This window comes from Caretta caretta, chromosome 2, assembly GCF_965140235.1.
Source record: "Caretta caretta isolate rCarCar2 chromosome 2, rCarCar1.hap1, whole genome shotgun sequence".
Taxonomy (NCBI): Eukaryota; Metazoa; Chordata; order Testudines; family Cheloniidae; genus Caretta; species Caretta caretta.
Window position 1 is genome coordinate 183,029,361 of NC_134207.1, and position 22,026 is coordinate 183,051,386.

The following is a 22,026-nucleotide window of genomic DNA, read 5'->3' on the forward strand; positions in this document are numbered from 1 at the left end:
GTGCTTTGTCCCCAGTTACTGTCTTCAGTTGGCACCAATTAAGCTGTTTATTTTTAGAAACCCCCAGTCCCAGCAAGTCTGGTCTAATAACAGTTAAATTTGAACCACTGTCTACAACCCCCATGCATTTTACACTCCCCAGTTCATGTGCGATTGTCAGACTTTCAGTGTGGTTACTTAATTGCCCAGATTTGCACAAGAACAGTGGGACTATGCCATTTACCCCAAAGCTTTGCCCCTTTAGCTTGATGGCAGCCCATTTTCCAAACTGCGTGAGGGAACCTCTCTAAGCTCCTGTGTCTCTCTCTGCTGGCTTGCTTTATACTTACAGCAATCGGTCTTTCTGTGGCCAGTTTTGCTTTAAGAAAAACACCAAATATCATGAATCTGGTGATAAAGTGGTGAGAGTTGTCAACAACGTGAAAGCAAATATGATGGAACTGCCTTATTCCACTAGTCATAGCTGCATAATTTCTACCTTTATAAATCCATTCTTACGCACAGTATTCTTTCCTCTCCATATTGCATATCTCCATTGCTTACTCTGTACTCATTTTGTGCATGTATTTCCTATCGATGTCAGTGGATGCTCTGCACAGAATGAGAGGGGGTTTGCAATGCAGGTCAGAAAGACTTTTGCCCTTAGTTCAATAGATCTTCATATCTTGTAACAGCTCCAGTTTGCTTTCCACTCATCCCCTCTGAAGTTTGCATTCATAAAATAAGGCCCAGTAAGTAATTCTTCAGATTACTATTCTGTTTGTGTTTAAAGGTTATTTTTATAATTACTAAAAAAGCAATTGGGGTTGGGTATCAAAAGATGATGTTCATCACAGATGAGTGGTCTTTGAAATCATTCCATTGAGTTTTCATTACATGAATGTAATTTGACTAATAAAAGCTTCATAAACACAGACTGATAGCAGGAGGTGCCTCTGGTTCATTCCTCCAGAGTTAATGAGTGACAAGGATTTGCCAGAGTCAAGTGCACCATACTGGTGCCTAGTTGGAATGACGTTCTTTTTTGCCCGGAGGAAATTTATGAAGAACCTCACTGTAACCAGGGGTGGGTCTAATTATATGTCTCTTTTACTGACGAATCACTGTGATGAATAAGGCTGTACACAATTGCCCCATATTGGAGTTAATGGTAATAATGTTTAATTGTATTTGTTCTGGAGAAAAAAGGTATTAAATATGTATTCCTGCAGTGGGTCAACTATGGAAACATTATTAGTAATTAGAATCATATCTTATATTGCTACATCACCTTTTATTCTAAAGTGTTATACTGCTGTAAAGGATTTTTATTTGAAGTTTTATTATTATTTATTTTACAAATATATACATCCCCATTGAAATGTGGCCATATGTGGGACAGAAGGACGCACCGACGAGCACAACAGAACATTTCATAAGAGTGGGGAGAGGGGAAACTTGACAAAGGGTATGAGGACAAACCCCATCTCTTACAAAATGAGTTCTAGGATCTCTAACATCCTCAAGGGCAGGTCTTCAGATGGTGTAAATTGGCAAAGTGCTAATTAATTCAAATTCATGTTTGTCAGTTTACACCAGATGAAGATCAGCTCTTGACTTTTAAAAAGTTTCGTCCCAAAGTCCCAATGCTTAATAAACTTCAGAAATATAAAGAGCTGATTTCAGAGTAGCAGCCGTGTTAGTCTGTATCCGCAAAAAGAACAGGAGTACTTGTGGCACCTTAAAGACTAACAAATTTATTAGAGCATAAGCTTTCATAGGCTACAGCCCACTTCATCGGATGCATAGAATGGAACATATAGTAAGAAGATATATATATATATACATACAGAGAAGGTGTAAGTTGCCATAAAAACTGTAAGAGACTAATTAATTAAGACGAGCTGTTATCAGCAGGAGAAAAAAACTTTTGTAGTGATAATCAAGATGGCCCATTTAGACAGTTGACAAGAAGGGTTGAGGATACTTAACATGGGGAAATAGATTTGGAAAAAGAGCTGAGCCACTCCTGCTGGAATTTGAAACCGTGATTCCAGGGAAAACTTTGCAGCCTGATGTTTTGTTTTCACTCTCACCTTCTTTTGTCAGCCCACTATATCATTCTGTTCTCTAAAACAGTGGTTCACAATCCTTTTTTATACTGTGACCTCATGTTACAACAGAAAAATTGCCATCTAGTCATAAAGAAGGGGAGGGTGGTCATCAGGCATTTGGGGCTTGTTTGCAACTCCCAGCAGAGTTGCAACCTCCAGATCTAGAAACCATGTTCTGAACCACAAATATTAGCTCACCAGAAGAGTTTTCGAGGATTGTTTGACAGTATCTGACCAACGGGGGTGCCTTGAAATCATTTCATTTTTTCACTAACAGTATTTTTTGCTTGGGAAGCTATAATGCACATTCCAGACTGAGTCAAGAAACAGCTCAGGGCCTGATGTTAACAATGAGCTACTGCTGTTTCATTCATGTTTAGTTGCAACTCTGGAACCATTTCATGGGGATGAATGGTTTCATAGATTTGTTTATTATCCAACTATACATTTATTTGCAATGAAGGAGGAAATTGATGCATCTCTCTTGGGTTTACTGTGTCTGGAAAGAGACCATTGACCCCTCTGGTTGTGTTATTGGTGTGTTGACATTGTTAGTATCACATTTACATTATAGTACAGTACTAGCTCTTTCAGTTAGGGACTATGACTTCTTGGAAAGTGCAATGCACACCTTTGGCAGAGTATATATAATGGTAGCCAGGGAAATTGATGGAGCATGAGACTGGGAATTAGAAGATATTCCCAGCTCTTCTACTGACGTATTGTACCACCACTCTGCATTTAATTTAGTCCATATTTAAAAATGAGACACTGGTGCTTATCTGCCTTTGTAAAATGCTTGTGAAATTTGCATATGAAAAAAATCTATATAATTTAATATATTTATTTTGTTAAAAAGAATCAAATGATAAAAATATCAAGGCTGTTGGATCACAGAGTATATATTTTTTGATTTCCCTACATGATGCAGTGTGGCATAGATGCACTGGACTTGCAACTTCAGAGATTCATGTTCTATTCCTGGCTCTGCTGCTGGGTGACCTTGGGCAAATCATGTTGCCTCTCTCTGCCTCAGTTTCCCCATCTGTAAAACTGAGATAATAATATTGACCTCCTTTGTAAAGCACTATGAAATCTACATTGAGAAGCACTGAATAAGAGCTAGGCATAATGATAATTATATTTTATAAATAGGAAAACAGACAAATAATATGTGAGCTGTCCACAACTGCTAGGGCTTTGCTGAGAAAAGGGGTGAAACCACAAAAGTTTTTTCTTGTCACTTGTTGAGTTTGAGGACGAGCAAAACAAGGATTAGCAAAAGCAAAGTCAAAAAGAGTCTTTTGTCTTTCCATATGGTGGCGTGAATGGTTGGTGAATAAGCTTATTAGCTGTTGCATATAAATTGTAAAGGGCCATGTCATAAATATAAAGGGAAGGGTAAACACTTTAAAATCCCTCCTGTCCAGAGGAAAAGCCCTTTCACCTGTAAAGGGTTAAGAAGCTAGGATAACCTCGCTGGCACCTGACCAAAATGACCAATGAGGAGACATGATACTTTCAAAGCTGGAGGGGAGAGAAACAAAGGGTCTGGGTCTGTCTGTGTGATGCTTTTGCCGGGGACAGAACAGTAATGGAGTCTTGGAACTTAGTAAGTAATCTAGCTAGATATGCGTTAGATTATGATTTCTTTAAATGGCTGAGAAAATAAGCTGTGCTGAATGGAATAGATATTCCTGTCTTTGTGTCTTTTTGTAATTTAAGGTTTTGCCTAGAGGGATTCTCTGTGTTTTGAATCTAATTACCCTGTAAGGTATTTACCATCCTGATTTTACAGAGATGATTCTTTTTACTTTTTCTTCTATTAAAATTCTTCTTGTAAGAAACTGAATGCTTTTTTCATTGTTCTTAAGATCCAAGGGTTTGGGTCTGTGGTCACCTATGCAAATTGGTGAGGATTTTTATAAAATCTTCCCCAGGAAGGGGGGTGCGAGGATTTTGGGGGGAAAGACGTTTCTAAACGACTCTTTCCCAATAATAAACCGGTTAGACGTTTGGTGGTGGCGGCAGCGAAAGTCCAAGGGCAAAAGGTAAAATAGTTTGTACCTTGGGGAAGTTTTAACCTAAGCTGGTTTAAGTAAGCTTAGGAGGTGTTCATGCAGGTCCCCATATCTGTACCCTAGAGTTCAGAGTGGGGAAGGAACCTTGACAGGCCACATTCTGAGGTTGCTTATGCTGGTATAAATTCAGAATAGCTTTATTTACTTGATAATTTCATTTACTCTTTACAGTCAATACCAAGAGAGGAGTAGGGGGATACACACTGATCAACTCTAATAATTCATGTCTTTGTAGTTCTTAACATGCTTGTCAGAAGGAACATCCCAAATACCAAAATAGATGGATCCCAAATACCAAAATGTCAGATGGAGACATGGTTTTGTATGGCTGGAAACGTGGTGAATTGGAGAAGTTGCATTTAAAATAAAACTGAGGATCAGCAATAGAGCTAAGCAGATTTACACCAGATGAGGAGCTGATCCTGAGTATTCAGGCAATGCTTGTGCTTTGCACATTAATTAAAGTTGACTGGTATCCAGATTCTGGTAGTGTTAATCTGCTCTGCAGTAATATGCAACGCTATTTAAAAAAAACCACCACCACAAAAACAGGCCCTCTATCTAAGGAGATAAATATTTGTACCCAGCTATCACTTTATTTATAACAATAGGGAGAGGGAATGCTTGGAACACAGTTATTCATAAAGGCTGACTTTTAACAATATATTGAAAACAACTGCACTGTCTGCTACTACCCACACTCTGTTTAAACTGGCAGGCTAGGTTTGTTTCTTAAGCTGTGTCACTTCCATGGTGAATTTAGGTTTTGTCCAGAATTTTTAATCTCCAAGATAATGCACTAATGAAATGTAGACCAGAATAGGAATGATGCTTTGGGGTTTGTGTGAGCCTTTGGTACCATCTGACTTTCTCAGAGCACCAAATCCTGCCGGCCCTACAACGTGCTATTAGTCTTATTGAATAGCACCATTCCCATTTAGCTCCAGTGCCCTTTAGAGGTGGTTGGAGTATAGATATTCTTTCCTTGCATTGGAAGGAATATGGGGACAGATCCTACAAGTTGCTGAGCACCTCCTGCAACGTTTTGAGTTTCTTTAGCTCCACTCAATGGGAGCTGAGAATGCTCAGTACTGCATAGGACCGGGCTCTTTGTATATTTTATTATATTATTCTTTGGTCTGAAATGTGAAATAACCCCTTGTGTGGTAATATGCCATTTAGAATGAGGGTCTTCAAGCTTTTCCCACAGGTGCACTGCACCTTAACAGAGAGGTTGCCAACCACAGCATATTCTTCTACAGAAAAGTGTTTAGTAAAATATTTTGTGTGTTTTAGGTGCCTTTTTAATGCAATTTAGCAGGTGGAATAAGGAGGAGGAGCCAGTATCATGTCATCAGCCAACTCTCCGCAGATCACCACCAAGTGTTCTGCAAACAATCATAGTTTGACCTACAATCTGGCTTCAGTTATGATGTCAGAAACTGTGTGTGGCCATAGTCATGTGACATGATACTTAGGTGAGATGCTGTTAGAGTTGTCATTACCTACAGGCCGGATTTGATCACCTTACTAACGGTGAGTAGCACATTCTTCCACAAGTAGCCCTGTTGACTTCAGTGGGACTGTTGTGGTGTCAGGTGCCATTCAGTGAGAGTGAGGGTAGCTCAGTCTGGCACTACATTTATGATTTGTTCAGAACTGTTTCAACCAAATACTGTATAGATGCATTCAGCACATTAAGGATAATGTCACTGGACTCATATTTAGTAAACGTTAATAGGCAGCAGCAGCTGCTGCTAGATAAATCAAAAGTATTTGTAGATAATGAATGGTGAGGCAAGACAGTGTAATTTTTTACCTGTGAGAAACATTGATTGTGAGACACCATTCCATCATAGCAATGTTACTTCTGGTTTGCCAGATGATTGATGCGCAGTATACTCCATGTAATCTTCTTGTATGATGGATGTGGGTGCCATAAACTAATAGCTACTCATTGTACTAGTATTGAGTACAAATTTTTGAAGGTCTTGTGGATTTGAGTTGCTGTGTGCTTCAGCCAATGAAATAAAAGGCAAGAAATGCAAAACTTAATGTCACCATTGCAATGTTAACTCATCCAGCCTACCTACAGGTGGTATTAATGATAACTAGTTAAGGGCCACACCCTGCATGCCAACACAAAGGAGTAAGAGGATGTATGGGAAGGGAAGCTGTAGTTTAGTTTATTAATATAGCATCTTAGCCATAGGCAATTGCACCTAATACAATAAATACAAATTTTAAATTGATGCCACTCCAAGAAAAATACAAATTTTAAAAATACAAATTAACCATGCAAGTTTAGCCCATGTAACTGAAATATTTTCACAACACAGCAAATATTCTAATTTCTGAGGTGATGGGGTTCAAGGCATATGGGCCAGGAATGGAGACAGCCATTTATTTCTGAGATGACAATACTGGTTACAAGACCATAAACAGAGCAGTAAGTCTTCAGCTTGGCCAGACCTGAAACTACAAACACAATTGTCTTTTGTTACTAGAATACTTCCTTTCCAGATAGGCAGTCTGCATAATCTGGAAACAGAGACTTCTAAAAGCCCTCCTTACAGGGTGACCAGCTAGCAATGTGAAAAATCGGGACAGAGGGTGGGGGGTAATAGGAGCCCATATTAAAAAAAGCCCCAAATATTGGGACTGTCCCTATAAAATAGGGACATCTGGTCACCCTGCCTCCTTAACATATTGAGAAGGGAAGCAAACACTGCAGAATCCAAACATTTCTTCCCACCCTCTCTGTTGAGCAAGAAGGGGCAGGAATTGGTGGGGAACTGAGAGGAGGCTTGAGCTTGTCTCCATCCCCATTACACTGAGCAGCATAACTGTGCAGGTGCATCAGCAGACATGTGCTGCACTAGGAAGGAGTTGAGTTGCTGGCGGGGGGGAGGGGAAGAAGTGGTGGCACTCTTCTAAGCTCTGCCCATGTGAGTCGCCGCTCACAGTAGATTGCACAACTGTTCAAAATACAATCCTGTGTGCTGCTTGGCTCCTTGAGCTGGGTTCCTCCTCAGTGGGGCTGTGTAGACTATGCCTAAACGTATAATGATCTCTCAAGAAGGAAAGTATTTTGTGACCTTTACATGGACGGGGTCCTCAGACTATCGAAAGTGTATTTGTTTTCTTGTGAACATAGTACTAAGGAATTTTGCTGTGTCTTCAAAGTTCAAAGGATCTTAATTTGACAATATTTGAGGTTATGTTTTATGTTGGATTGTATTTTGAACTTCTACTCAAACTCAAACCCATTTCTCTCAGTGCTAACCAGGTTCTTGTTTTCCTCTCTTAGGTTGCGGTCTTTGGTAAAGCAATTAGAGAGAGGAGAGGCTTCGGTTGTAGACCTAAAAAAGAATTTGGAATATGCAGCTACCGTTCTGGAATCAGTGTACATTGATGAAACTAGGTGAGTTAACTACACCTGTGTATTGATATTTTGTACCATTCGAATGAAGTTGTAATTTACATATTAGTTGGGAAGCTGGTGGTCTAATGGCATCCAAAATAGGCACAGTTGCTGTCATTCTCAGATGAGAGTCCAAGATCTGAACTATCCTCTTAAGGTAGCCATCCATGTCAGGATTGAGGCAAATTGGTGGGGTGTTGTTCACACTTCTGCTTCTACCCATTGACATGTGCATAAATAGGTGACTTAAATTTGCCAAATCTATCACGTCAATCCGTTTCACTAGAACTAAATTTTCTTCTACAGAAGCGTCTTGGGCAAACTTTCCAAAACTTAAAAGGAAGTGATTATCTGATTGCTATTTGGAAATGTTATAAATCTCAACCAACTAAAAAGGATGATAAAATGGGGACTGTGAATACTGGAAAGCTGAAGATGAGAAATCATGGGAGAGTAATGGAGTTTCAGTGTCCTGATTCTCATGTTTATCTGCCTGGGAGTGAGCTTCACAATCTGGCATGTGACTTTCCAAGAAAATAAACAATCTGTTATAGATTGTCAAAAATGTGTTCCGTTAGGATTACCAAAAAAAGAGTGAATTTTTAACAACTGCTTTAGAGTGTATATGAGACTTTATAAACCTGTGTTAAGAGCCCTCTATTTACCCATGTTTCCACTCCCCTTCAGGCGTTTATTGGACACAGAAGATGAGCTCAGTGATATTCAGTCAGACTCCGTGCCCTCTGAGGTCCGGGATTGGTTGGCCTCCACCTTCACGCGGCAGATGGGGATGATGCTTAAAAGGACCGAGGAAAAGCCCCGGTTCAGGAGCATCGTCCATGCAGTGCAAGCTGGGATATTCGTGGAGAGGTAAAGGAAGATGTAATTATTCTGCTCCAGTGGCTGGTCAGGCATCACAGATTGTATTTTTAATATTGAATGAAGACTATTTTATTTTGTTTTTATTGTTACATAGAGGTGAGCAAGGACTGGAAAACTGGGACTAAATAATTGATCATAAATGGAAACTTAAAGTATTCATTCGCTATTAGTATAATACAGATCTAATATTAAAATTGGAGCCATTTTGGTTTTTCCTCTTTTTTTTTTTATGTATGCTTTCAGGGGCCAAAGGGAGGAAAAAGAATATATGGCTTCAAATATTCCTATGATAGGAATAAGAAGTTAACCAAAGGCAGCTAATTCGGTCCCTGGAGTAACTCTACCTCTGTGGTCCAGTAAAATGTATAAAGGGATGGACAGGTGGCTAATGTAAACCAAACCTGTATCTCATCATTCTCGGTTTGAATTACATGAGTCACTGAGAACATGCAGACCAAAATCAGTTTAAAGGTTCAGAACTCAGAGGAGTCCACTAAACCAGTGAAACTCCCTCAGTCTTCTCCACTGTTGATTCCTGCAGCTTGCACCAAATCACACCTCTAGAGCTAGATCAAACCTAATTTCAAACATCTGAACCTTTTAAAACTTCTTGCTGTTTGAATTAGGACTGCCCTGTATCCAACTTTCAGTGTTTCACCTGTCTTTAGAGAGGAATCTCCTTTCCCTGACATTTTGTTTTTTGAAATTTGTATTAAAATATTATTAGTTATTGAAATATTTCATTTACTAAAAGCCTGGGAAATCATGTATGGTATACTTGTCACTGCTAATAACTGTATAAATGTATTTCCATTAGGTCTTATGCTGTTTACGTGTAGGGAAGGGTGCAGTCAGCACCTATGGCCTTATTCAGCAAAGACTTAAGCATGTGTTTAACTTTGAGCACCTGTACAAACCTATTAAAGTCAGTGGCACTTGAGCACACACTTCAAGTTTAACACATGCCCAAGTGCTTTGCTGAATTGGGGCATAGGTGCTAATTACTAGAGCTGGGCAAAATCTTTTGTCCTAAACTTTTTTCAGTGAAAAATGTAGCTTTGACAATACTAAAATTTTTTGTGATTTTGTGTTGGTTTCACCAAGTTGTTTGTTTAGAGAGAAAAAACAACATATTCAGAAGCATTCTGATTATTTTGATTCAAAATGACTTTTTGCTTCGCAATTTCCTTTAATTTTATTTTTAAAAAATTCAAAAATATTAAATATGCTCAAAACTGACCTGACACACTTAGTTTTCTGTTGAGCAGAGTATTTAATTTGACCCAAATTTACATTTTTTCGATGTTTTAATTCACTGATTTTTTTTTAATTCACTTTTGGTTCAACCCAAAGCAAATATTTATTTTGAGGTTTTGGACTTGCCAACAAGCCAAAAACAAAAATCAAATTATTTACCCAGCTTTTCTGATTACACCCTTTGTGCACACCTACACACACAAACAACACAAGACTGTTTTAAAAAACAAAGTAATCGGCAGGAAAAGCTGTACCATTCAGGAGCTGAATAAGTCCAGTCAACAGACTTGATATGTTTACTGAAGCTCTATCTTGAAATGCATTCTGCCCTGGGCCAGCAAGGACTGAGAGGGTGGAAGACACAGTGTGGTCAGTTGCTGTAGGAGAATAGGAAAGTCTTGCATTGCTGAAGAGCAGCCCCTCTGCTAGATCAAGATGAGGCAGATGCTGAGTGAAATCCAATCTAGTCCTACTTGTCCAGGAAGACTGTGGCCCTAGTATGTGTCATGGACCGGGAAGGATGTAAAATGAGGAAAATTGAGGTCATCCTTAGGACTCTATTAAAGATACGGACGATATGTGCAGGGAAGGATGAAGAAGAATTGCAATCTGTTTTTCTTGAATAAATTATGTCTCCTGAAAAGAACTCAAATGAATCCTTGGTTTTCTATTTTGTTTTTCTGTTCATTTACTTATTTTATTTTGGTAGAATGTACAGACGGACATCAAATATGGTTGGCCTGAGCTACCCACCAGCTGTAATTGGAGTGCTAAAGGTAATACCGATGAAAGTGTCTTTTAACAAATGTTGGTAAGGCACTGTGATATTTTGGTGGGAGGTCTTTGTACTCTCCCTCTCATCCTCTCTGAAGTTTAATATAGTTCACAAACATTAATCATTTACTGACCTAAGGGAAAATCCTTCCTGTTGAGAAAAAACAGATCAGGGTTCTGGCCATTTTCAAGTGGCGAAGATGACTAGGAGGATGAGGTCATAGCTCTGTGGGAGGTTACAATACTCAGGGCAACTGAGAACTGAGTGGGATGCTGAAATCAACTTGAGACTTTGATAGTAAATAAAGAAAACTACAATGCACGAGTTTAACTGAGGAATAACCTGTTCCCAGTTGTGTGCTTTTAAATGGGAAGATTGAGCTGTTATAGTGGTAATGTGTTACATTTGTGATTCCTGTTCATGCCAACAAGGACCATGGAGATCATGAACCCACTGGCAGTTTATGTGAACTATTGAGAAAAACCAGGCATGATGTCCTAATGGGTAATGCCTTTATACAAGTCTTTGCTATATTAGGGATGACTGAGTCAGCACTAACCTTTGTCTTTTTCTGTGTTGAACTGAAATATGCTTTGAAGAGATTCTGCCACTTCAGTACTGTAGTTTAGCCTGTCTGTAGATTGGATATCCAGCCCTTTACAACGAGACAGGCACAAACACATAGTTTCACTTCTTACTATAGGCTCAACAAGGTAAGGCAGTGGATTATGAGTCAGAAGACATGAATTTGTTTTCCAGCTCTACCACAGCCATGAGATATGTGGCATAGGCGCCATGTTCTACTCCAGTTGAAGTTAATAGGATAACTCCCTTTGAAGTAAATGGAGCAGGATCTAACCCAGAATCTTTCTGTGCTTCAACTTCTTTATACGTAAAATAGAGGAACACTATTTCCCTGCATCACAGAAGAGCAGTGAAGCCCAGGCACTTTGAAATCCTCCCTCAATGTAGGGCATTATGGTCCTGTCTTGCTTCTTTGGGTGAAATCCTGCCCCCATGAGACTCAATGCCAAAACTCCCAACTTCAACAAGGCCAGGGTTTCACCCTTAGTGTTCTGAATTATTTTATCATGAAACACTGAACAAGCATGGTTAACCTTCACTTTGGGCTTGTCTACATGAACAGTTAGTTTGCAGCAAGCTGGGGTGTGAATCTACCCGCATTATAACTGCCACGGTCTAACTGTCCGTGTGCACCCTGCTGATCTGCATTAACAGTTTGAGCTAGTCTCTTTGAACTGGACTAGATCAAAGTGCATTAGCGGACTGTTAATGTGCATCAGCAGGGTATATATGAACAGTTAGACCGTGACAGGTTATCACAGGGTAGATTCACACCACAGCTTGCTGGGAACTATGTGTTTGTGTAAACAAGTGCTCAGAGCAACAGAACAGCTCTGAGAGGGTCTACACTCATTTAGCTGTCCTCTTCACTCCAAACGCTGTTTGTCATGCTGAACTCTCATTCCATTAGTCTGTTTGTTTCTTGTAGACACAGAGCAAATTCTCTTTGCTGTAATGATACATTTTGAACTATAATTCTGTAGTTATAAAAAAACCCAAAGCCTATGGTTTGATTGCTGACTTTAAAAACTGGGACATTTCAGGTATTCTCAAAGAAGTTCCTGGGATATAGACCATCATATGAAAAAGTAGGACTGACCGGGTAAAAATGGGACACAAACACTTTACCATTTGAAATCTGTGGCAAAACTCTCATTGTATTCACAATCAAGCCGTATATTATTTTTATTATTATGATTCTTATTTTAATTTTAAAAATTCCAATATTTGTATAAATTATGGATGTCTATACGTACAAATACACATTATTATTATTATTATTATTATTAACTCGTTTGCTTCCCTGACTGGTGTCAGTGACTTATAAAACAAAATAAACACCTAAAACCAGTGAAGCTTTTAAAAGGACTGTGTGGATGCTTTGTGCACTGTTTTCCCCCATCTCTCCTATTCCCCACCCATTATCTTGAATAGCTCAAAGAGTTTGGACTTAGTCTTTTGCAGGGGAGGTGTTTATTTGCTTCTCTTGCCTAGTCCCACTGATAGTGTTTGAAAACCAAAAGCACAATTTATGATTTCTCTTCTAAGGCTCAGTCCACAACTCACCTCCCTAAGAGCTTGACCCCATCCTCAGTGCTTGTAAAATCAGTTGCTGTGTAGAAGATGATTTACCAAGATATGTGAAAATGACTCTCTGAGAGCAGGACTGAGACCCCAGTGTCCCCTGTTGCTCTCTGACTCTTTCTGGGACCTTCACCAGGCTCTGCATGGGTTTTTCACTCTGAGGCACAAGCTTGATCCTTGAAGGACTCTATATCCAATGCCATTCACTCCAGGAGGAATTCTGCATGTGGGAGGTTGTGGGGATCAGGCCCAAATTATGGTCAGATGTAATCACAGTACTTTGGTCTTATTTAACTGTCCTGCTAGTTGGATAATGGCTGCATGGTACTTATAGCTTATAAGCCTTGTTTGCATCTTTTCCTTCAGGGCTGATCTTAAGGGGCGGATGCTCAGCTGGTGTAAATTCTCATCTCTCCATGGCTTCAATGTAGTGATGACAGTTTATACCAGCTGAGGATCTGCCTCTACGTCTCTTACACAAGTGAAATTTCCAATGAGATTTTAGTCTTGCTAAAAGTGAAGGAATATTCCACACAGAGTCTGTTGTTTAATAACACTCAGCATAATGTTATGTCTAGCTGATCTCCTTCCTCGTCCCTGGGACGTAGCGCCAAAGCCATCCGTACACATGCATAAATAAAATGCAATCATCTTTCTTTTTCGATTAAAGTGCCTTGGGAAATTGGGAGCCAACCTGCAACAGAGATTAAGTGTGGAGGATAATGTCCAATTTAAAGATGTAAATCTTTAATGCACAGTTAAAGGAGTGTAAATCAGCTAGGCATGAATATGCTCAGGCTGGCTGCACCACAAAGTTGTCAGCAATCAGGAATGCTGGTCTCAGGCCAAAGATGGCTGCACTGCTGATCTGTATAGCATTCTCTCAGCTATACCTTCTCTAGCACCTTTTCTTATTTTGCTAGGAAGAGGAGGGCACATGACATTTCAAAAACACCTTCCTCTCGGACAAAACGTAACTATGGGCTATATCCCACATGGTGCTGAGTGCTCTCAGTTCCCACTGACTTCAAAGGTGACGATGGCGCTCAGTGCTTTGCAGGAGTGTTCAGAATCTTGCCGAATTGAGTCTTATAAACTAAGCTTAACGCTTACTCCTACTGTACCCACCATCTCTCCACCCTCAGCTCTGCTATATAATTTATAGTTCAGTAGAAGGCACAGGGGGAACTGAATGTGGATATCTACCCCTCTTACCAACGTTGGCAGTTAACACTACTGTGATTTTTCTCCTACTCTGTCGTTTTCCGGAGAGCCCGAGGGAATATATTTAGCCCTGGTCTACACTAGGACTTTAGGTCGAATTTAGCAGCGTTAAATCGATTTAAACCTGCACCCGTCCACACAATGAAGCCCTTTATTTCGACTTAAAGGGCTCTTAAAATCGATTTCCTTACTCCACCCCTGACAAGTGGATTAGCGCTTAAATCGACGTTGCCGGCTCGAATTTGGGGTACTGTGGACACAATTCGATGGTATTGGCCTCCGGGAGCTATCCCAGAGTGCTCCATTCTGACCGCTCTGGACAGCACTCTCAACTCAGATGCACTGGCCAGGTAGACAGGAAAAGAACCGCGAACTTTTGAATCTCATTTCCTGTTTGGCCAGCGTGGCAAGCTGCAGGTGACCATGCAGAGCTCATCAGCACAGGTGACCATGATGGAGTCCCAGAATCGCAAAAGAGCTCCAGCATGGACCGAATGGGAGGTACGGGATCTGATCGCTGTTTGGGGAGAGGAATCCGTGCTATCAGAACTCCGTTCCAGTTTTCGAAATGCCAAAACCTTTCTGAAAATCTCCCAGGGCATGAAGGACAGAGGCCATAACAGGGACCCGAAGCAGTGCTGCGTGAAACTGAAGGAGCTGAGGCAAGCCTACCAGAAAACCAGAGAGGCGAACAGCCGCTCTGGGTCAGAGCCCCAAACATGCCGCTTCTATGATGAGCTGCATGCTATTTTAGGGGGTTCAGCCACCACTACCCCAGCCGTGTTGTTTGACTCCTTCAATGGAGATGGAGGCAATACGGAAGTAGGTTTTGGGGACGAAGAAGATGATGAGGAGGAGGTTGTAGATAGCTCACAGCAAGCAAGCGGAGAAACCGGTTTTCCCGACAGCCAGGAACTGTTTCTCACCCTAGACCTGGAGCCAGTACCCCCCAACCCACCCAAGGCTGCCTCCTGGACTCAGCAGGCGGAGAAGGGACCTCTGGTGAGTGTACCTTTTAAAATGCTATACATGGTTTAAAAGCAAGCATGTGAAAGGATTACTTTGCCCTGGCATTTGCGGTTCTCCTAGATGTAGTCCTAAAGCCTTTGCAAAAGGTTTCTGGGGAGGGCAGCCTTATTTCGTCCTTCATGGTAGGACACTTTACCACTCCAGGCCAGTAACACGTACTCGGGAATCACTGTAGAACAAAGCATTGCAGTGTATGTTTGCTGGCATTCAACCAAAATCCGTTCATGCGGTGGGAGGAGGCAAAATGCGACCTTGTAACGAAAGCACATGTGCTATGTATGTAATGTTAACAGCAAGGTTTACCCTGAAAGAGTGTAGCGACTGTTTTATAAAATGTGTCTTTTTAAATACCGCTGTCCCTTTTTTTTTCTCCACCAGCTGCATGTGTTTCAATGATCACAGGATCTTCTCCTTCCCAGAGGCTAGTGAAGCTTAGAAAGAAAAAAAAACGCACTCGCGATGAAATGTTCTCCGAGCTCATGCTGTCCTCCCACACTGACAGAGCACAGACGAATGCGTGGAGGCAAATAATGTCAGAGTGCAGGAAAGCACAAAATGACCGGGAGGAGAGGTGGAGGGCTGAAGAGAGTAAGTGGCGGGCTGAAGAGAGTAAGTGGCGGGCTGAAGACAGGGCTGAAGCTCAAATGTGGCGGCAGCGTGATGAGAGGAGGCAGGATTCAATGCTGAGGCTGCTGCAGGACCAAACCAGTATGCTCCAGTGTATGGTTGAGCTGCAGCAAAGGCAGCTGGAGCACAGACTGCCACTGCTGCCCCTCTGTAACCAACCGCCCTCCTCCCCAAGTTCCATAGTCTCCACACCCAGACGCCCAAGAACGCGGTGGGGGGGCCTCCGGCCAACCAGCCACTCCACCACAGAGGATTGCCCAAAAAAAAGAAGGCTGTCATTCAATAAATTTTAAAGTTGTAAACTTTTAAAGTGCTGTGCTTAAAGTGCTGTGTGGCATTTTCCTTCCCTCCTCCACCACCCCTCCTGGGATACCTTGGTAGTCATCTCCCTATTTGTGTGATGAATGAATAACGAATGCATGACTGTGAAGCAGCAATGACTTTATTGCCTCTGCAAGCAATGATTAAAGGGAGGAGGGGAGGGTGGTTAGCTTACAGGGAAGTAGAGTGAACCAAGGGGCGGGGGGTTTCATCAAGGAGAAACAAACAGAACTTTCACACCGTAGCCTGGCCAGTCATGAAACTGGTTTTCAAAGCTTCTCTGATGCGTACCGCGCCCTCCTGTGCTCTTCTAACCGCCCTGGTGTCTGGCTGCGCGTAACCAGCAGCTAGGCGATTTGCCTCAACCTCCCATCCCGCCATAAACGTCTCCCCCTTACTCTCACAGATATTGTGGAGCACACAGCAAGCAGTAATAACAGTGGGAATATTGGTTTCGCTGAGGTCTAAGCGAGTCAGTAAACTGCGCCAGCGCGCCTTTAAACGTCCAAATGCACATTCTACCACCATTCTGCACTTGCTCAGCCTGTAGTTGAACAGCTCCTGACTACTGTCCAGGCTGCCTGTGTACGGCTTCATGAGCCATGGCATTAAGGGGTAGGCTGGGTCCCCAAGGATACATATAGGCATTTCAACATCCCCAACAGTTATTTTCTGGTCTGGGAATAAAGTCCCTTCCTGCAGCTTTTGAAACAGACCAGAGTTCCTGAAGATGCGAGCATCATGCACCTTTCCCGGCCATCCCACGTTGATGTTGGTGAAACGTCCCTTGTGATCCACCAGAGCTTGCAGCACTATCGAAAAGTACCCCTTGCGGTTTATGTACTCGGCGGCTTGGTGCTCCGGTGCCAATATAGGGATATGGGTTCCGTCTATAGCCCCACCACAGTTAGGGAATCCCATTGCAGCAAAGCCATCCACTATGACCTGCACATTTCCCAGGGTCACTACCCTTGATATCAGCAGATCTTTGATTGCGTGGGCTACTTGCATCACAGCAGCCCCCACAGTAGATTTGCCCACTCCAAATTGATTCCCAACTGACCGGTAGCTGTCTGGCATTGCAAGCTTCCACAGGGCTATCGCCACTCGCTTCTCAACTGTGAGGGCTGCTCTCATCTTGGTATTCATGCGCTTCAGGGCAGGGGAAAGCAAGTCACAAAGTTCCATGAAAGTGCCCCTACGCATGCGAAAGTTTCGCAGCCACTGGGAATCGTCCCAGACCTGCAACACTATGCAGTCCCACCAGTCTGTGCTTGTTTCCCGAGCCCAGAATCGGCGTTCCACAGCATGAACCTGCCCCATTAGCACCATGATGCATGCATTGGCAGGGCCCATGCTTTCAGAGAAATCTGTGTCCATGTCCTGATCACTCACGGGACCGCGCTGACGTCGCCTCCTCGCCCGGTATCGCGTTGCCATGTTCTGGTGCTGCATATACTGCTGGATAATGCGTGTGGTGGTTAATGTGCTCCTAATTGCCAAAGTGAGCTGAGCGGGCTCCATGCTTGCCGTGGTATGGCGTCTGCACAGGTAACTCAGGAAAAAAGGCGCGAAATGATTGTCTGCCCTTGCTTTCACGGGGGGGGGGGGGGGAGGGAGGGAACGGGGGCCTGACGATATGTACCCAGAACCACCCGCGACAATGTTTTAGCCCCATCAGGCATTGGGATCTCAACCCAGAATTCCAATGGGCAGCGGAGACTGCGGGAACTGTGGGATAGCTACCCACAGTGCAACGCTCCGGAAGTCGACGCTTGCCTCGGTACTGTGGAAGCGCTCCGCCGAGTTAATGCACTTAATGCACTTAGAGCATTTTCTGTGGGGACACACACACTCGAATATATAAAACCAATTTCTAAAAAACCGACTTCTATAAATTCGACCTAATTTCGTAGTGTAGACATACCCCTAGTGTATAAAAAAAAAAAGTTGAAGAAAATTAGGGTCATGTTAACTCTTGGATATACGTGTGACGTAGGAGTGATATTAAAACCAGCATGAACTGAACACCACTTGGATCTGGTTTTCAGCATTACTGGAGGGAGAGGGTGTCTAATTGTTTCCCCACTATTCCTTATATTTTTATATTTTTGTATTTATTTTATGTCTTTAAATTGCAATTGAAATAAAAACCCACCCATTTAAAAAGTTGTAGGCTCCCTGATGCTAAACTTATACTAGCATAATGATGGGCATTCAGCATAATTAAATATACAGGTAACAAATCTATTGAGTGTTTGACTTTTGATACAGTTCTCTAATTCGATGAATAAAACTATTGAAAAGATAAAGGTACTTTTTTGTTCAGATAGAGACCTCAGTGCTGCATAGAGTCCCCCCAGTTGTATTTGAAATTGGCTATGTAAATAGGTCAGTGTTAAATAGCAGGATGGGGAAGGAAGATGTGGGAGAGGTTGCAGGCCTACATATAGCTTAAAGGTCTGCATACATCCCTTGAAAAATATTCCAGTTGTATTTGGGTATTATACCTGATGAACATGTACAAATTTGTCAGTAAATACTTTGTGCTTTGTGGGGTTGGTCTGTTGTATTAATTTAGATGGAATGTATGGCCCCACAGAGTCAAAGGTGTTAATGTGACAAAGTCACTGTCCAACATGTGCGGTTTGGTACACAGAGACCGCAGCCTGCTTAGTACCAAGGCAAACACACCATTAGAAATTCATTTAACCTTTTATTAAAGATAGAGGGAAAAAAGGAAAAACTGTTAAAACATTTGAAATGTAAAGTATTAAATAAGGTTTTCATTTTAACAGCATCCCTGGTTCCCTTTCCTTTTATCTGTAGAGTCTTTAGAATGAATATTCCCCTGTTTGGCAGTCTTTTAGATGGCATTAAATATGGCAATAACTGGCCTTTTTGGGGAAAAGAGATGAAGTTAGTTGAGAGAAGCTGGAACTGTTGTTAAAGTCCGATCCTGTATCTTAAAAAGCAAAACAAGGCAAATATATGCAAGAGGGGAGAGAAAAGAACAGCAAAAATAGAAAATGCAGCTTCCATCGCTGTTATTAACTTTAGTTGCAATCTCGCTGGAGATATACAGGTAGGGTACATGGTCTTATTAGCCACTCTGAGACCTGGTAAACTCGTACCAGCATCGAGTCATTTAGGGCACTGCTTGTATCTGCCACTCTGGTCACAGGCTTACAGGAATGTTGCAAAATGTACAGTCTTGGCCAGCTAAGCCAAACCCTTATTAGACAAGGCAAAAGGCGAGAGATAGGAAAGATAAGAAACAAGGTGTGGAAGGAAAAGGACTCACTCTGTGTGTGTGTGTGTGTGTGTGTGTGTGTGTGTGAGAGAGAGAGAGAGAGAGAGAGAGAGAGTCAGACTCACATCCCAGTTGGGATTGAGCTGTTGGAAGAAGCAATATCATCTGACTCCCGCTCTCTGGCCTGGTTAGGACATCTCTCAAGATAAGGATGATGAGGGCCCAGTAGTATTATGGTAGGTCACAGGAGACAGCAGGGGTAGCAGCCATCATGGTAAAACTTGCTCCTTAGGTGTTCTCCTGTCTCTGTCAGTGGTTGTTTGCAATCAGGTTCTGCTAATTTCCCCCAAGTCTTTTTCTTTTTAACAATCCTAAAAAGGAGTAATGGGTGGAATGGCCTATCCCCTCATTAATTTGTTCACTGGTTAGGCCTAATTTCTGACATACTGATTTTGTTCCATTGATTTTCAGTCCCACACTTTTTTTTTAATTTGGCATGATCTTAACACAGTCCATGAGCTTTACCAGTAGGCCTTTTTTGTTTGGATTAATTCAGTCTTTCTGCCTTTCTTTTGCACCTTTTCCCATCAACATTTGTTGTTATAGGTTATTGTGACCTTTTATAAACTTTCAGTTTTACAGACGTGGTCATTCAAAGGTTACTTCTACATCCTTTCCATCCCTTGCCCAGTGGAAATGTAATGATTCCTCTGCCAGGGGTGCCTTTACATCCTCAGAGGTAGGAACCAGAACTGGTCCTGTGTGCTTGGGGTTTGACAGTTTGCCAGTTAAAACAATCTCAGTTTGCACTCAGACTCTCTGGCAAGCTCCTTCAGTGGGTGTTTGCCTAATGAATTAGTAAAAACTGAGTAACAGCCAGTGGAAATTGGACCTCAGGCATCAGATATTTCTTCCGTTATTGTGCCACAAGAGAAACTGCTCTTTCTGTGTTTCTAGGTCAGACTGAAGCATGAAATGTATTTCATGCTTCGGGGAGCCTCTTCTTGTGAGAACTGCAGAGAGAGACTCTGCAGACTTGGGAGGTTCTGACACAACAGGTGCCTTTAAAATCTCAACATTTACCATTCTAAGTTGGCTCAGTACCCACAGTCTTTTCCTAGACTTAGGAGAAAGCACAGAACTGCAACCAATGCAAAGATATAGTAGATGCTGAATATGCAACAGTGCCGACTGTAGACTGTATAGGCATTGTAATGGTGGGGTGCTTACCCAAGCCAGGATTCCAAATCTTTTGACATTCAGCCTTTGCTGATCGTAGTTAGATATCATGAGTGACCATAATTTAAAAAAATCATTTTTGAATGCACATTTTTTGTTAAACTCCTGCCAGATCTGCTATGATCATAACACATTGCAGGGGTTCTCAAACTTCATTGCACTGTGACCCCGTTCTAACAACAAAAATTACTACACGACCCCAGGAGGGGGCGGGGAATGAAGCCTGAGCCTGCCTGAGCCCCGCTGCCCTGGGCAGGGAACCCAAAGCTGAAGCCCAAGGGTGGGGGGCTTTTAACCTGAGCCTCACCAACCACAGGTGAAGAAGCCCTCAGGCTTGGGCTTCGTCCTGGGGCACTGAGGCTTGGGCTTCGTCCCCAGACCGCAGCAAGTCTAATGCCAGCCCTGGCAACCCATTCAAATGGGGCCGTGACCCACTTTGGGGTCCCGACCCACAGTTTGAGAACTGCTGAAATAGAACATGCGCTGATTAAATGAAACTAGAGGAATCCAGAAGCAGTGATGAATTTCTTTCATATTCCGCAAAGTGATGCTTTCCTGATTGTTAAAGTTTTAAAGCGGCAGAAATTATATAGTTATAAAATAAATGACTGTATTAACACCTTTTTTCCACACTTTGCAGAATGTAGACAAATGGTCCTTTGATGTATTTGCACTGAATGATGCTAGTGGGGATCATGCGCTGAAATTCATTTTCTATGAACTTCTCACACGCTACGATCTGATTAGCCGTTTCAAGGTTAGTAAATCTGAGATGAGACTTTTCTTCCCAACTCCCCAGAAGATCACTGAAGGAAATAAATTCAAACTTTATTCAAACTATATTCCACCCATACTTTTACTGTAACTTTTATTATGTTGGAGCAGTAGTTCCCCGAATATGATTAAAATACTTTCCTGCGTGCTACAGATGTCTGCTAAACCATGTATTTAATTGGACTGGGGCTCAAATACGTTCCCTTCAAAGTCATCAAGAAACTTTTTTGGACTTTTGCAGGGCTGCATTACAGTCCTGGAATATAATTCAGTCACATTTCCTCTTCAAGAATGAGCTGTGTTTTCACCATTTCAAGAGATTGCCGTGTTGTACTTGAGTCCCTCATCATGGTAGAAATTATAGCTTAGATGAGTCCATCACTAAATAACTGTAATTTTTAAGAGAGATCCTGGCTAAACTGTACCTGGATCATTGGGAATACCCAACTGTACTCCTGTGTGCTGTGAAATCTGCAGATTTAATCACTGTGCAAACAAGCATTGTTGATGCACTACTGATAGTTGATTGAACAACTTGTTCTGGCTACAGGTTCATGTTTAGTGTTATCGAATTACTTATGCAATGAATGCATTTTAGAAGAGTTTTCAATGGGGAATACAGTGGGCTTAAAATCTCAGGATACATTTAATCTTGGCCATTCTTCAGAGCTGCGACTGTGTCATTTTTAGTATGGATGCTGCCACAATCTAAATAGTAACTGTAACCCCTCCTTGTCTTCCCTCAAAATTAAATAGTGCTGTTTCTCTTGCTTCCTATCAAGCATGCCATGTTCATGACTGTGATGGGTTGGACCCCCTTTCTGGGGTGCAACCTGATGTGTTGGGGTCCCACTGAGCCTACCTGTTCCAACAGCCTG

The 22,026-nt window shown here is 41.9% G+C and overlaps 1 protein-coding gene across 7 annotated transcripts in view; it reads left to right on the forward strand.

Moving 5' to 3' along the window:
* PDE1C (phosphodiesterase 1C) overlaps positions 1-22,026 on the forward strand; it is a 518,371-nt gene that overhangs the window by 390,918 nt on the left and 105,427 nt on the right. For all 7 annotated transcript variants that reach the window (XM_075125631.1, XM_075125632.1, XM_075125634.1 and 4 more), the window contains 4 exons: positions 7,485-7,598; positions 8,286-8,468; positions 10,447-10,513; positions 21,015-21,131. In XM_075125631.1, coding sequence (XP_074981732.1) covers positions 7,485-7,598; positions 8,286-8,468; positions 10,447-10,513; positions 21,015-21,131 — 481 coding nt within the window. The remainder of the gene's footprint in view (positions 1-7,484; positions 7,599-8,285; positions 8,469-10,446; positions 10,514-21,014; positions 21,132-22,026) is intronic.